Source organism: Mauremys mutica, chromosome 7, assembly GCF_020497125.1.
Source record: "Mauremys mutica isolate MM-2020 ecotype Southern chromosome 7, ASM2049712v1, whole genome shotgun sequence".
Classification (NCBI taxonomy): domain Eukaryota; kingdom Metazoa; phylum Chordata; order Testudines; family Geoemydidae; genus Mauremys; species Mauremys mutica.
The window spans coordinates 28,193,914-28,209,763 of NC_059078.1; the positions used below are offsets into that span (position 1 = coordinate 28,193,914).

Genomic DNA, 15,850 nt, shown 5'->3' on the forward strand with positions numbered 1-15,850 from the left:
TGCCCACCAAAACAAAGAGCACAAACAAAAGCCCCCCCCCCATTTCAAAATATTTTGTCCCCTTATTGGTCCTTTGGGTCAGGTGTCAGCCAGCTTACCTGAGCTTCTTAACCCTTTACAGGTAAAAGGATTTTGGTGTCTCTGGCCAGGAGGGATTTTATAGTATTGTATACAGGAGGGTTGTTACCCTTCCCTTTATAGTTATGACAACCCAGATGATTTTAGATCTTTGTTGATTTAAAATACCAATTAAACTTCACTTTGTATGAGCTGGAATTTTGGAAATTGGGTGCGATTTGTATAACCTGTCATTCTTGGCATGGGTCCACTTCATCCCATTACTGTCCTAATTCCTTTTTCCGGTTCTAATCAATTGTGGGGAGCTTTGAATTAGCCCAGGGATGACATAAATCTGGATAATATTATTGCATTTTATCTTTAAAGTTTAAACTAATAGATGTCTCTCCTTGTTTTCATCAGTAAAGTTTCTGGGGCATTTTAAAGTATAATAGTGGTGGTGGAGGTGTGTGTGTGTGTGTGTGTGTGTGTGTAAATGCTTTTTGAATCTACCAATATAAGTAATTTAGCCAAAGTGAAATTTGGTTTAACTGAGAGTTTCTAATCTTCAGACACTATATGATCTACTTCCTCTCCTTCTCAAATCATCTTAACTTAATGATGATAATATAAAAGGTATTTGCTTTGAACCTGCATCTGCTCCCTTTGCCATCCATGGCAAAACTCCTCTTGACTTCAATGGGACCACAATCTGGCCCTATAACAAGAACTCCCTAATTCAAGCTGGATCAACCAGATGGATATATTGGGAGGGGAGGGGTGGGAGGTGGGAATATATATGTATATATTTTTGTTTGGTGTAGAAAGAGCAGCATTGAGTAAACATTAAAGAAGAGAGCCCATTTTATAGAAGATGTTATTTCAACTGGTCAGTCACTTTCTATATTGTGTTTGCTATTGTTTCAGACATGTAGACTTGGAAAAGAGCTTATTTATTTAAGCTTGGTCTAATTCTTACTGAAGTGCATGGAAAAACTGGTGTTGTCTACAGTGGGAATTGAATCGTACTTGTACGGTTGGTCTGCTCCAACTTCTGCTAATGTCCATGGCTTTCATCAGATGCATCACCATTCCTCTTTTTCAGCTTGATACTGCAGCAAGGTACTAATTATGTATCAATCTGTGGCCACACAAATGAACTGTCAGTTGTGAATTAAGCATTATGACTTTACTGCAGAATAAGCAGAAAGGAAAGATGGTCTGGGAAGGGAATGAATGAGCCCTTAGTTTAAACAGAAACATCTCTAATTAGCAAATATTGCAAGGAAAACTATAGGAAGAAAATGTGAATTGTAAATTAGAGACAGGGCTCAAATCAAAACTCTATCTCTGAATACACTTGAATGTTGGTGCATCTGACATGAATGTTCTGGCTCAGGCCCATAAATAGGCTCAAGCAATAAGTCTGAAAGTTTTAATTTCCACCTTCCCTTCCCCCCGCATGAAAGTCCTTCCCTAAAGAATAGCTCTGCTTTCACATAGCCCTGCCCAGCCATCTGAGATTTCAGAAGGTAGGATGTTCTTACTACCATGAATGAACCATGAAATGTGCAAGAGAGATAATGGTCATAAAACATCACTTGTGGGAACTCCTTCTGTCTTTCGCAGACTTTCTCTCCATCCATCTTCTCTCAAGTGGGGAAAAGAGGGCATTAGGAAAGAGAAAGAGGGGGAGAGGTCATTCTCTGTTCCTGTCTGCTGCAGACTTTCTGTAACCGGCCTGAAGTCTCATCCTCTGCTTCCTTATCTGAAAAATAAGGCTAGCAGTATTATTTACCTACCTCAACTGGGTGTTGTGAGACTGACCTCACTAATGGTTTTAAGGTACTTGAGATTCTTGGATAGACGACACTATATAGGTTTGTTTATTATGATGTAGGTTTAGACTGTGGATGATAGGATTTTCTTTCTTGCGCTGTTGCCAGTTGCTGTGTCCAGAGTATTCCATTGATTTGTGTTGTATTGATGTTTATCAAATCTGATAAAGTAATTCACCTTTACGGTCCATTACTATTAAGATGAAAGCATGGAAAGGCTCTGAACACCCTAAACTTGTAGGAGGTGTGGATCTGAATTTTGTGACTTGGACCCATCTCAGAACAAAACACTTTTTTTTTTTTTAAGGGTTGGGGAAGTTGGAAAGGAGAAGCTATATGCATGAGAGATTTTTTGTTTGTAGCAATAGATGCTGATGATCATGTTGTCGAAAAGAGGCATCATGTGATACTGGCTGGCTGTGTGGGTCGCTTTCAAGCCTACTTTGCTCATACTTAAAACAACACTGAATATTTTTTAAAGCATTGGGCACTTGTTTCTCCACTGCCTGGCATCTAGCGTAGTCATTTTTCACCAACAAAATATGGGTGTAACATGCTACCACTGCCATGCCTGCAGAATTCTGACTTTGGTAGCATTTTACATTCCTTGTACTCGTGTAAAGAAATGGTTACGCAAAGCCTGGGGCTGGGTAGTAGAGGAGAATTCCCCCCCCCCCCCCCCGGGCCATTGCTCAGTGTTAAAACAAGAAGCCATTTTTACTGTCTCTCTTGTTCTGGGCTGCCTCCCATAATATTAGTGCCACAAATGATACCGGACTAGACGAGCTACGGTAAATCCTGTGTTGCTCATTTCAGCAAAATAGCTGCCACCAGCAGTGAGATCAAGCATCAGCCGTTATTAAGCAAATTAAAATATCAAAGTCCTTTTTCCCTTCTGAACTTCCATATTATTGGGCGCAGTAAAATGGTTATGGTTAATCTTTCAAAATGAGTTTAGCTAATTTTTAGTATTATGCTTTCAACTATTAGGAGAGAGGATGGTAAAATTGGTCACTGTAATTTGATTTATTATTTTTTCAATCACTTCATATAAAATTCTATGTGTGCCTTCAGTGTTTTATTCTTGAAGTGCAGCTAATGTATGGTGGTCATGGTGGGAGACTCAGAAACCTTTGTGGGACTAAATACCCACCACACTTACTGATTGGTAGTGTGCTGCTTTCCCAGACTGCAGTTGGTTCATGATTTTTCTCCTTGAGCCTGCAGGACAATTGTCCATAGCATTCAACCTCCTGGAGTTCAAATAGTCATTTAAAGATGCAATCCAGAGGGTTCAGAACTGTAATAATTCAGGAAGTTTGCAATCATATGTGCAGAAGGAGTTTTGTTTCATGTGATATTATGATGACAACCTCAGTTTCATGAGTAAAATGTTCCTTATTTGTAATGTAAGCTAGGAGGAAATAAATAGATTTGTCTGGGACAGAAGTATATGTGGGTCTAAGTAAAACATCCTTCCATAATGAGGAACGGTTCAGAGGCATACAGGTGGCAACAAATAGTAGCACTGTACTGATATATGGAAGTGCTTTGCTTATGTAGCTGGCAACACCTACATCTGGCTATATAGGTAAAGAACACTTTTGACACCTACTGCTGACTTCATCCTGGAAAAGAAGATGAGTATAGTGGGAAGGACAGGCCAGAGAGAGCTCTGGTGGTCCTTTTAATGTTGCTATCTCCCAGAATTTAGAGTCACCATCCACCAAAACCTGTATGGATTTTGGTAGCTTGCTATACTAACATGCAGGAAAAAGTGTGCATGTCTCTCTCTCGGTGTATAAATTAATCTCTCTCTCTCTCTCTCTCTCTCTCTCTCTCTCTCTCTCTCTCACACACACACACACACACACACACACACACACACACACACACACACACACACACACACACACACACACACACACACACTGAGTGAAAAGAACATTATTAAGGTTGCAAACTCAAGCACTCAAAAGTTAGGAAATGGCAGAATTAAAGTTGGCTGGGCAACCTTAACTCAGCCCCCTTGTGTGTATGCATTATGATAGCCTCTTTAATTGCATGGCCGCATAGTAGTCACATACCTTCGATTTTGAATTATTCAGTCAGGGTTGCTTTTTAGTGACACTTAAAAACACTCTTCTACAATGATCCCTTTATAACTGGCCTCCTTCCTCTTCTAGGCTCCTGCCACACTAGAGACTTTACAGCGGCGCAGCTGCACCGATGCAGCTTGCTGCTGCAAGCTCTGCTATTGTAGCCACTCTAAGCCAATGGGAGAGAGCTCTCCCGTCGGTTTAACTACTCCAACCCCCGTGAGTGGCGGTAGCTCCCCCCCGACATAGCACTGTCCACACCGGCACTTAAGTCAATGTAACTTATGTTGCTTGGGGGTGGGAGGAGGTGCTTTATTCAGCCCATTTATGCTGACATAAGCTGTAGCGTAGACATCAGGGCCGGCTTTAGGCTGATTCCCTGGAATCGGGCCCTGCTCCGGGTGGTCTTGGGTGGCATTTCGCCGGCAAGGTGCCTTCGGCTCCAGGTGCCTTCGGCGACATTTTGGGGGCAGGGGTCCTTCGGTGCCGCGGAAGACCCGGAGCGGACCCCCTGCCGCTGAAGCCCTGGACCACCGCCGGGTATTCGAATCGGGCCCTGCGGGTCATAAAGCCCGCCCTGGTAAACATGCCCCATGATATTTCTTTGTGCAGTTAGCACTTAGATGTTTACCTCCACTTTTTTCTTAAAAGCCTCAGGGAAATCACAGCACAATAACCAGGTAATTTAGTAGGCGAAAGCAAAATAAGCATTCAGTAGAGGAGTAAGAGAAGCATTACTTAATCAACTCTGAATTCTCCCCATCCCCCCAGTGATTCTTGCATCTAAACAGCAAAGAAATTAAAAGGAGGCTGTGAACACTACTGGTTTTAATGGTGCTTTAATGTTCATGGGTTTCGTGCATGTTACTAAAACCTGTTTTTCTCATAACGTATGATTTTTAAGACAGACCTGGACCATAGCCATGGATGGTAATTACATTTTATGGACATCTGGGTTAAAATAAAAATTCCCATTCCACATAGCCTATTACAGTATGTAAATAGTTAGTTGTAACATGAACATATGGGATCCCCACTATTAAGTAGAAGAGAGGTGCAGTGAGACATGGTTAAAAAAAAAATTGAGTTCTCCCATTTTCTTTAGGCATTTTTAGTATTGGAGAAAGGTACCAGGCTGACAGCTTTGTGAGTAAAGGCTTCTGGTATATAGTAAGTGTATGCAATAAGTGTATCTTGGATAGTAGCCGCATGTATTTACCACAGTGCCCTGCCTCAACCTTATTCTGGATGGACCAGAATTTAAGACCTAAAGTTTAGGAAGTAGTTAGGTCTCCTTCCCCATACAACCTTTGATTCCTGCTCAAATCACCAATAAGGGTGTTTGTTGTGATGGTTGGCTTTGTGATGGGATTATCTATTCACTATACAGAAACCACTAACCTCCTTCAGACAGGGCATCCTACAGCCGTTGGATGGCAAGGACGGTTAAGACTTTTAGGCCTTTATCTTGCAATGTGATGCATGTGGGTCTTCACTGGGACTTGGCACAGGATAAATTGTGGGACTGGGACCTTAGTCACTGTTGACTTCAGTCACAATTCTGCAGTCAGTCCATGTGAGCAGTTTTTGTTTGTTTGTCACAATTTATAACAACATATTGCATGATACTGCAGAATTAAGGGAAGGCCCAGAGAAAGCACTCAGAATAATCAGGGGAATGGGAAAACTCTTATACGAAGAGAGATTGAAAAGAATGGGATAGTTTACCTTGGAAAGGAGATGAACAAGAGTAAAAATGGTAGAAGCATATAAAATAACAAAGGTTTCGAGAAGGTAGATCAGGAACTTCTGCTCTCTCTCTCTCTCTCTCTCTCTCTCTCTCTCTCTCTCTCTCTCTCTCTCTCATAACACAAGAACAAGGGGACAGTCAACAGAATTAAAAAATGGCAAATTTCCATTTATTAAATGGAAAGATATTTTCACACAACGTGATTAAACCGTGGAACTCATTGCCACAGAATGCTATCATGGAGACCATAAACAGAGCAAGATTCTAAAAGAGTTAGAATATGTTATGTGGATAACAACAATATCCAGAGTTATAATCATTGACAATATACATTTTGGAAGAGATATTAAGCCTCATGCTTCAGGGTTTAAGCCAATCTCGCAACTAGTAGAGATTAGGAGGTTTCTTGCACCTTCTTCTGAAATATCTGGCACTGGCAACTGTTGGAGACAGAATACTAGACTAAAAGGACCACTGATCTGATGTTGTATGGCAATTGCTATGTTCCTATGATCTTGGCCATAGGTTGTATTTGCACCAGTGAAGTGATGATGGAAATACTTCATTGCATGGGAGAGTCATTAACTCCTACAAGAAATCCTAAACTTGACATCTGTGTCCAAAAGATTAAATGTAAACTAGTCATTGCTCTCAAGAATTTCTCTGTAGATAATTTACTAAATAATTTGTTTTAATTTTGCTTAGATTTTTTTTTTAATGGGTGATCAGAAATGGGTTTAAGTTGTTGTAACCTGCTTAGTGTTAGCAGCCTACTGGTAAGAAAAGCCTACCATATTGAAAACAGTTGATTTTACTGGTGGATTTTACTAGTGGATGCCAGAGCCTCTTTCTCCATATTGTAGACTTACAATAAATGCAGGTCCATAACAGACTGATTTTAATTCTTGGGGGGAAAATGTCAGTGTGTTGAGGAGAAGCAGCGTATATGTTTTTTTTTGCCATCCCTCTGACACTTATGGAGATCTGAGGTATTAGGCTTTTAAGCTGCTTTGTACAGTTGAAACTCATTTGACAATGACTTGCACAGATGGTGCTTTACTTTCTGTCTGAAATGTGACGCTTTTTAATTTCCCTCGGGTTGGCTGAGTGAATCTGGCCAGAATTTCCTCAGTGGATATATGTCAGCTGCTCTCTGATTTGCTTATCTGAAATCGAATTCACTCTGATAAGAGCAGTAAGTGGGTGCCTTTAATACTGGACAGGGCAGACATTATCAATCATCTGTTTCAGCCCTGGTGTAGTCAATAAGTACTGTATCAGTAAATGCTTCCTATCTAATATGCAGAAGAATGAAATGCTGAAACCTACTTATATATATTGGAAGCAAATTTCCTTTTGTGATGATAGGATACATTCGAAGAGCAGAGGAAAAAATGGTTAATGGAAAAAATTTACAGTTGACTAGACAAGGAGTTTCCTTTGGAAAGGAGATGATAGTTTGTCCTTGATTTGGCTTAAAGCATAATATTAATATTAGCTGTAAAAAACCTGCCTTATGGAGACTGGCACCCTGAAAACTCTGCTGGCACCTGGAAGCCCCAAATTCATCTTGGAATGGACTGGGGCACAAACACGTACAGTAGTTTAAAGATAGCATTCATTAATCTCATTGACTCCAGTCCATCTGTCAGGCAGATTGTTACCAGTATATACCTACTTAAATTGTTAAGAAACCCTTTGCTTTATAATGTGTTTTAGTGAAAGCAATTGACTGGGCTCTAAAAACAGGTTCTGCCATCCGATGCTCACTGAGTCGATAAAACCTACGTGCTTACATCTCAAAGGAGAATTTTGCTGAGAGATACTTTTCCCATTGCAAATGAAAACTGGGAAACAGAACAGCCTGTTAGCGTAAAACAGGGGTACGCAACCTATGGCACGTGTGCCAAAGGCAGCACGCAAGCTGATTTTCAGTGGCACTCACACTGCCCAGGCCCTGGCCACCGGTCCGGGGGCGGGGGGGGGGGGGGGGGCTCTGCATTTTAATTTAATTTTAAATGAAGCTTCTTAAACATTTTAAAAACCTTATTTACTTTACATACAACAATAGTTTAGTTATATATTATAGACTTACAGAAAGAGACCTTCTAAAAACATTAAAATGTATTACCGGCATGCAAAACCTTAAATAAGAGTGAATAAATGAAGACTCGGCACACCACTTCTGAAAGGTTGCTGACCCCTGGCGTAAAATCTGTTTTCCATGATTCAGTCTTCACAGCGCTGGACCTGACCACTTATACTGTATACCATGCCTTGGAGGAAGGGGACAAGGGACGGGGGATAGAAGTACTGTATCTGATCATCACACAGAGATATCTTGTTCAGTTGGAGACTAAGGTCTTGATTCAGCAAAGCGCTTGGAAACATGCTTCAGTGCTATTCGTCAATGAGATATAAGCGTGTGCTTAATTTTAAGCATGTGCATAATCTCATCAAGTGTTTTGCTGAATTGGGACCCTGAATCCTGATCCACACCACAAATATGGGTAGTGTTGGCAAGAGAATTTGACATAAAACCAGGGCTGCCCGGGGGGCAAGTGGGGCAATTTGCCCCAGGCCCCCACGAGAATATAGTATTCTATAGTATTGCAACTTTTTTTTATGGAAGGGGCCCCCGAAATTGCTTTGCCCCAGGCCCCTTGAATCCTCTGGGCAGCCCTGCATAAAACCTGGATAAACTGCAATGTTTGTTTTAAAGATCCATGTTCTCTTCAGAGCTAGAAGTTGAACCAGGAAATAAAGTCACTTGTTGTGGCAACAGCAAATTAAGAACTTGTCCACTACCTCCCTGTTTTGAGTACCTGTGCTCATGCTGTATGAAGGCGGTACATTTTACTAATATGTATGGCATTCAAAAGGAGAGCCTTCATTACTGTAGTGAGCCGTTGTTTGATATTGCCCATTTTAACAGTTATCCAGTCCAGATTTTAATGGAACCCCCTAAACTGGTTGTTTTTCCGTGTGTACAAAATGTATTTATTGACATAGCTATTTAGACATGCTAAAATGGCAGCCACAGAAATGATGAGTAAGCTATCAACATTGGAATTTCAAGCAGTGTGAAATATAGTAGATAGTCCCTCAGGTATGTGAATGTATCCACGGTTCTATAGGTGTATTTGTTCATGCATCATGAATAAGTCACTGGGAACACCACTGGGGCCCTGTCCTGCTATTTTCAGGGGCCTTGCTTGGGCAAAACGGTTTCCAATTACAGGGTCAGGTCCTTATCCGCATACAGCCAGAGCCTCAGCTGGTATACATCAGTGTAGCTCCTTTGAAGTCAATGCAGCTAAGCCGGGTTGCCTCAATTAATGATCTGCCCTGGAATGGAGAGATTGAAGTGCAAGACAATATTTATTTATTTATTTATTTTGCAGTTCTGAAACGTGGAAATGTTTATGAACTATTGTAATGGGAGTAATTTTTATGCAAAGGTCGATGTGTTAATTAATCAAAGATATCATTTTTTTCCTGACCATCCTAGGCTTTTGGGCAGGCTCACACCAACCACAAGAAGGTAGCAGCCGATGGAGAAAGCAGGGAGGAGACCTTGATTCAGGAGTCTGCTACCAAAGAAGAGTACTACATGAAAAAAGTAATGGAGCTGCAGACTGAGCTAAAGCAGCTGAGGAATGTCCTTGCCAACACCCAGTCTGAAAATGAACGCCTTAATTCTGTCGCACAGGAACTGAAAGAGGTAAGGGTGAATGGATGCTGTGCATCATAGCATGAATCATAAGAACACGTTGTTTCTCCCATTGTGAAATCATAGAATCATAGACTTTAAGGTCAGAAGGGACCATTATGATCATCTAGTCTGACCTCCTGCACAACGCAGGCCACAGAATCTCACCTACCCACTCCTGTATCAAACCTGTGTCTGGGCCATTGAAGTCCTCAAATCATGGTTTAAAGACTTCCAAGGTGCATAGAATCTTCCAGCAAGTGACCCGTGCCCCACGCTGCAGAGGAAGGCAAAAAAACCCCAGGGCTTCTGCCAATCTGCCTTGGAGGAAAATTCCTTCCCGAACCCAGATATGGCAATCAGCTAAACCCTGAGCATGTGGGCAAGACTCACCAGCCAGACACCCAGTCTTCTACTTCTTACCTGTGAAGTCATCCTGGGTCAGTATTCAGGGTATTCACCCCGCAGCCAGTAGGACAGGGTGTCGCTCTTGGGACTGTAAGAAAGCACTGTATCCAGCTAAAACACAGGAAAATTGCTTAGCTCAGGCATACAGAATCTCCTGACTTGGTTCTGTCTTGGCTTGCACCCTGGCAGCAACTTCTACAGTGAAATCAATGTGTGAGATGGGACAGAATTTGGCCCCTTTGTTTATAGTTAACTTAGAACTTCCTGCAGCCTAACTTGAGAAGACACACACGCATGGGATGAAAACCTTGAACTTGGTTACTGTCAAGGTCCTAATATGATTTGTTTGTGTTATAAGTTTGTATTTATCTCATGGTAACAGACTGCTTTTCATAGGTCATTTGAATTGCTGTCTCAAGAGATCTGACCCTTTTATTTCAATCCTGATCATAATATTCCCTTAGTGTTATGGCTGCACAATATTAATAGTGCTGGGCTATCTGGAAGGAGAAAATAGAGAAGTATAACTTATTAAACAGTTCCATTATTTATGAACTCTTTTATAGTTCAAATAAAAACAAAATCATACAGGTGTGGAGGGAGGTAAAACCGGTAACATTTTGAGTTTAAAGTTCACTGATGTCAAACATTTCCTTAAATTTAGGTAGGATAAAAGAAGTCTAAAAGCGATAAATTGCAGGGAAGTTATTTCATAATTGTTTATTATGAGACTTCTTGCACCTGCCTTTGAATCCTTGGATATTGGACTGGTGGGGTAGTTCCTATATAGGTTAGTGATCTGATACCTCTGGTATATATTTCACATTGCTAAGCGACTTACAGAGGTGCCTGGTTTAGTTTTCTTTCTCTTCTCTATAATTGAATGGCATGTACATGGGAAAATACGTGGCAGGAGAAATTATGCAGAAGTGGGAAATCTTAAATGGAGTCCTTCTGGAAAATTCTATTTCAGCACAGTAGAATAGAATCCGTCAATACCTAGCCTTTTTAGTAGAACAGCATGGGGATTTGCAGCATGAATTACTACAAGTTATTGAACAGGAATAATCTAACTCTCTTCTATCGCTGATTGTATGCCATGATCGCAGGACTGTAAAGCTGGAGTCCAGCCATGCTGATATGCTCAGGCAACATGAGCATATGAACCAGTCTCTGCAAGTACATGCAAAGCTATCATGTATTTATTTCTTACCATTAAGATCAGTTTAAATCCTTTCCCTTTCTCCCCATTTCCCTCCCCCCCCCCCCAAAAAAACCCAACACAACCAACAGCCAGGGCTTTGTGCACTTAATGAAATTCCAAATGTTCCTTAAAACATGCTGATAGGCAGATTTCAATCCAAAATCAATGAGTCACCAGCTGTAGTTGATGTTTTTCGTACTGTCATGCTGAAACAACTCTACCTGATTTGCTTGGAGGCATCATGTTGATTAATAAAATGTTGTCATGCTTGCATTAGGACAAGCTGTTTAGCTTGATTCAGGTCCGTCCCTCCCCAGTACACGCACGCTGTTTGCATGAGATGGAAACTTTTTTGGTAGATTTGTTCCAAGAGAGCTGAGCAGCTCTAAAGAGGGAATCAATGACATCAGATCACTCATGGGAACTAAGGGAGATTCTTCCTCTGTTTAAAAAAGGAAGTTTGAAGTTTTCTGTGTTTGGAGTGGGAAAATCTGCAGAATTTCTTCACCTTCTACATCTGACTAGAAATCAGCTGTGAGAATAATGTAAAGAATTTAATTTCATGGTTGACTATAAATTTTAAAAGGATAAATTAAACTCTGAGTAATCCTGCTTTTAAAAAAAATCTTTGAAGTTTGCAGAACAGTGTATTTTGCTATAGTATGTGTGTATTCTAAAATTTTTGACCTACCTGCTGATGAGTTTGAGTACTTAAGAATAATGCTGCTTTTAAAAGAGTGGTTGTATGTCATTTCCTCTCTGTCATCTCGTTGCTTTTCTCTTTTTCCCATTTAAGTCCCTGCTGTTTCTTTTGCTAGGAAAAAAATAACATAAGGCCTTTAATGTTAAAGTGAAAACATCTGGGCCAGCTGGCTAATATATGTTAGGATTCCCTTCCTGTGAAGGTGCATGCTTCTGTACCACATTTAAATTTAAACTATCCTGTAATTACCATTGTTAGCTGTAATGTTGAGGCAGCACATGTGAACAACGTTGTATTAGCTATCACAAGTTCTCCAGTTTATTTGGAGCCAAGTCAAAATGCAGCAAATGTCTAACCTGACAGACTCACCATTTTCCAAAGCAGTGGGTCAAGAAGTGGCAGAACTTCAAACAATTCCTATTTCGTTGTCATCTTCTTCAGTGTGTTGAATAGCTAAATCATTTTGCTACTTGGTTGAGTGAAACTGGGAAGACACATACAGGCTTCTCTTTCTATAAAGATTATGGATACAGTAGATACAAGTGAGTTTATTCAAAGCCATTGTAGGGGAGAATTGGAGGAGATTATGCAATAGCAGTTGTAGGTGAGGAAAGTCTCCCCACTCCATTCACCATGCAGGCACGGACTGCCTGAGATTTGCATAGAGAGACAGACATCAGACGGTAGTCCAAAGAGACTCCATTCCCTGTGAATTATCCCTCTCAACAGCAACATAGAAGGCATTGGGTGTGGCTAACTGGTCAGTGACTATACAGACAGATCCATTGGCTAACACCAACCGTGGAGGAGAGCTATCCAGGTCACAGACACTACTGAAATTTGCTCCTCTCCCCCCCCCCCCCCCATATCCTGTAAGAGTCCCTGTGCGGGATTTGGCCTATTCAATGTGTATGTTTGGGAAGTTCTGCTTTACTACTATTAGATTTCTTCAAAAGGAATTGGCTGGCTCCCGAGATCTCTAATGGAACAGAGCGTTGTTCGCCGCCTCTTTGTTCATTTCAGATCTGGTCCAGGCTGGTAGTCACTAGTTACCTCATGAAGGAGGGTGTTTTGTCAATGAGGTCTGAGATGGCTTCAGTCCATTTCCTAGTGGAGGTGCCCATATAGCAAAACTGTCAAGAAGTTGAGAATTTAATGAACAAGGAGACTGCATCCCAGTCTCATTTTTAGAAGTGATATATTCTGCAGGGTTGGTGGGGAAGCTAGCACTACCCAGGCAGTAACCTACTGTGTGGATATAGGCCTTCAGTTTCCATGCTTGTCAACCTGGTGTCCTTTTTTTTTTTTTTTTTTTATCTCGACATAAAAGAAAGATCAATCTATCCTCAATAACAGAACAGGGAAGTGGTTGTATTGAGACTCATTAGCAGCTCACTCTTGAGTTATACTGGACAATATTAGTGGTCATGTAACATAGCAGGATGATGTTGACATTGGATGCCTAAAATAATTAATAGATTCCAAGGGAAGAAGAGACCATTGTGATCATCTAGTCCAGTGGTTCCCAAACTTGTTCCACCACTTGTGCAGGGAAACCCCATGGCGGGCCGGGCCGGTTTGTGTACCTGCCGTGTCTGCAGGTTCGGCAGATCGCAGCTCCCAGTGGCCGCGGTTCGCTGCTCCAGGCCAATGGGAGCTGCTGGAAGCAGCGGCTTGGCCCGTCAAGGGGCTTTCCCTGCACAAGCGGCAGAACAAGTTTGGGAACCACTGATCTAGTCTGACCTCCTGTGTAACACAGGCCATAGAACTTCCCCAGAATAATTCGCCAAACAGATCTTTAAGAAAAACATCCAAGGTTGATTTAAAAATTGTTAGCAATGGAGAATCCACCATGACCATGGTAAATTGTTCCAATGGTTAATTACTCTCATTGTTAAAAATTTATGTTTTATTTTCAGTCTAAAGTTCTAGAACAAACATCTACCTCATGCTGTTGTCACCAGCAGAAGCTGTGTCCGAAAGGAGATGTGCAATAAAACTGTCTTCTCATAAGCACTCATGTGGAGGTGATCAGTGTTTTGCTAAGGAGAAAATGACCTCTGGTACACCTGAAGTTGCTGAAGTAGATCCAAATGTTTTTGACAGTTTTCCATTGAATTATCTAGTTCAGTCCTGTTGAGACAGGTTGATAGGGTGGTTACCAGATGTGAATTCAAGTGCTTCCATTAGCTAGCTCAGCAGCTCTTGTGCCCTGGAGGAGTCATTGGAGGGAAACCTCCTGAACAATTACCACTCCTTTTTCTCTTCTTTCATCTCTTCGGCATTTTAGCAGTAGGATTGCAAAACAGATTATTCCAACCTCACATTAGCCACGTACAGTAGATAGGAGCCAAAAAATAATTGAGTAGTGCTTTCCCAGGACAGCATGGAAAGTGGAAAGATGCCTCAGTTATATAAACTGAGGAAGAAAAAATGTCTCAAAACAATTGTCTGTATTGTTTCAGTATCTGGGTTTAAAAAAATCAAACTATTTGAGTACTAGGCTGGCTAAAATGACATGGCTCTATATAATCTGCAGAAAATTATGCTTGAAAAACAAAACTCTCTTATTCAGGGTTATCAGGAAGGTATGAACAAGCTTCATTCCTCTAAAACCATAAAGTGGTAGTTATTTTTCTAAGGAAGCTTTTTGTGTTGCTTTGTTCTGTATTATCAGTCATCTTTGCTTGGCTGCGCTATATAGAAAAAATGCATGTCAAACCGCAGGATCATCTACAAAATGCAGTTTCCTGATCCTGCTACCTGCAGGGATTTCTCCCTTTGCTCCCCCTAATCCTACCTAGGTTTTGTTTACTTCTTTTTTTTTTTTGGCTTCCAAAAGTATTGTCCTGTGGGAGGAGTCACAGAGTTTTATAAAAATATATTTGCAGAGGGGCAACATTTTGTACATGACAGTTTTGTTTATTTCCTAAGACCAACCCTTTCTCCTCTGGGGACAAAGAAACTGAGGAGGCGATGTAGGGTAGCAGGTTAATGTTGTATTAAGGAATTAGCCCAGTCATGTGGAAGAGAAAAGGGCACTAAGTGCAGTAAGTATCCAGTGCTACATCAGCCCTGTACTGATGGGCAAGATTTCAGGCTTCAACTCATGGTCTAGGCAGCAATTCCCTTTTGTGTCTTCCACCACGCCCAGCTAGGCTGCACAGTAGCTCCTCCTGTTGACAATACTTATGTACTGTCTGCAGTACTGTCTGCCTTTTGTAAGGGCAGGGAGCTGTTCGGAAGGCTCTCTCTGGGCCTGCTTACCAGGCAGGATTTTTGTCTTTTTCTCTCTCTCTTTCTAAGCAGCATTTCCAACAGGGAGAGGGCACTAGCCTAAGGTAGGAGCAGCATTTGCTCAGTGCCAGCAGCGCATTTGCAGTGTGGTCCAGCCCTCGGATCCTCTCGTTTTTAGTGGCAGGAGTCTGCAGCGCTTCCCCCCAACCAGCAGTGCTAGAAAAAGTCATATAGAGGGCTTTCAGGTCAGTTGGCTGAAGCAGGGCTTTTCCTCCTGTTGCTTTTACCATTTGAGCTGGAGCATGGCTTTAGAAACAAAGACCTGGGGGCAGTCAAAGTGGAAAGGGAATGCCAAGGGTTGAGGATCCCTCCCAGACAGCCGCTGTGGCAGAACATCTCAACAGGGAGGGCAAAAGCCCCTGTGCTTGGGGCTCTCAAAATGTTGCCGCTCTTGATCACTCTCCCCTAAGGGAGCAGCCAAGGGTTTGCTTCCTGGGGGCAGCACTGACTCTTTCGCTTCGCCCTGAGACCCCAGACTAAGTCAGGCAACCCCTCAGGGTCAAAAGCTTCAGGTTTGCCCTGGGCCTTCGTAGAAGTGTGAGATCATGGTCACACTCCCCCTATAAGGCTCCCAGTAGCCCAGCTCACATAGGTGCCTGCCAGTGGTCTTGGGTCCTTTAGTTACTTGAGTCGTAGAGGTGGCAGCGTCACCGATTTTGAGATCAGTTTCCTGGGTGTTGAGTCTTGACATTTAAAATACGGAACTGGAGATGGGAAAGACGTTGCTGAAAAGCACGGAGCCTGCTCTTTTCATAGCAGTTTGTCTGTGGGGAGGGTGTTTT

General features: G+C 41.8%; 1 protein-coding gene across 3 annotated transcripts in view; it reads left to right on the top strand.

The window, feature by feature from the left end:
* The window catches only part of BICD2 (BICD cargo adaptor 2), a 156,263-nt gene that overhangs the window by 81,683 nt on the left and 58,730 nt on the right, over positions 1-15,850 (top strand). For all 3 annotated transcript variants that reach the window (XM_045024755.1, XM_045024756.1, XM_045024757.1), the window contains exon 2: positions 9,256-9,468. In XM_045024755.1, coding sequence (XP_044880690.1) covers positions 9,256-9,468 — 213 coding nt within the window. The remainder of the gene's footprint in view (positions 1-9,255; positions 9,469-15,850) is intronic.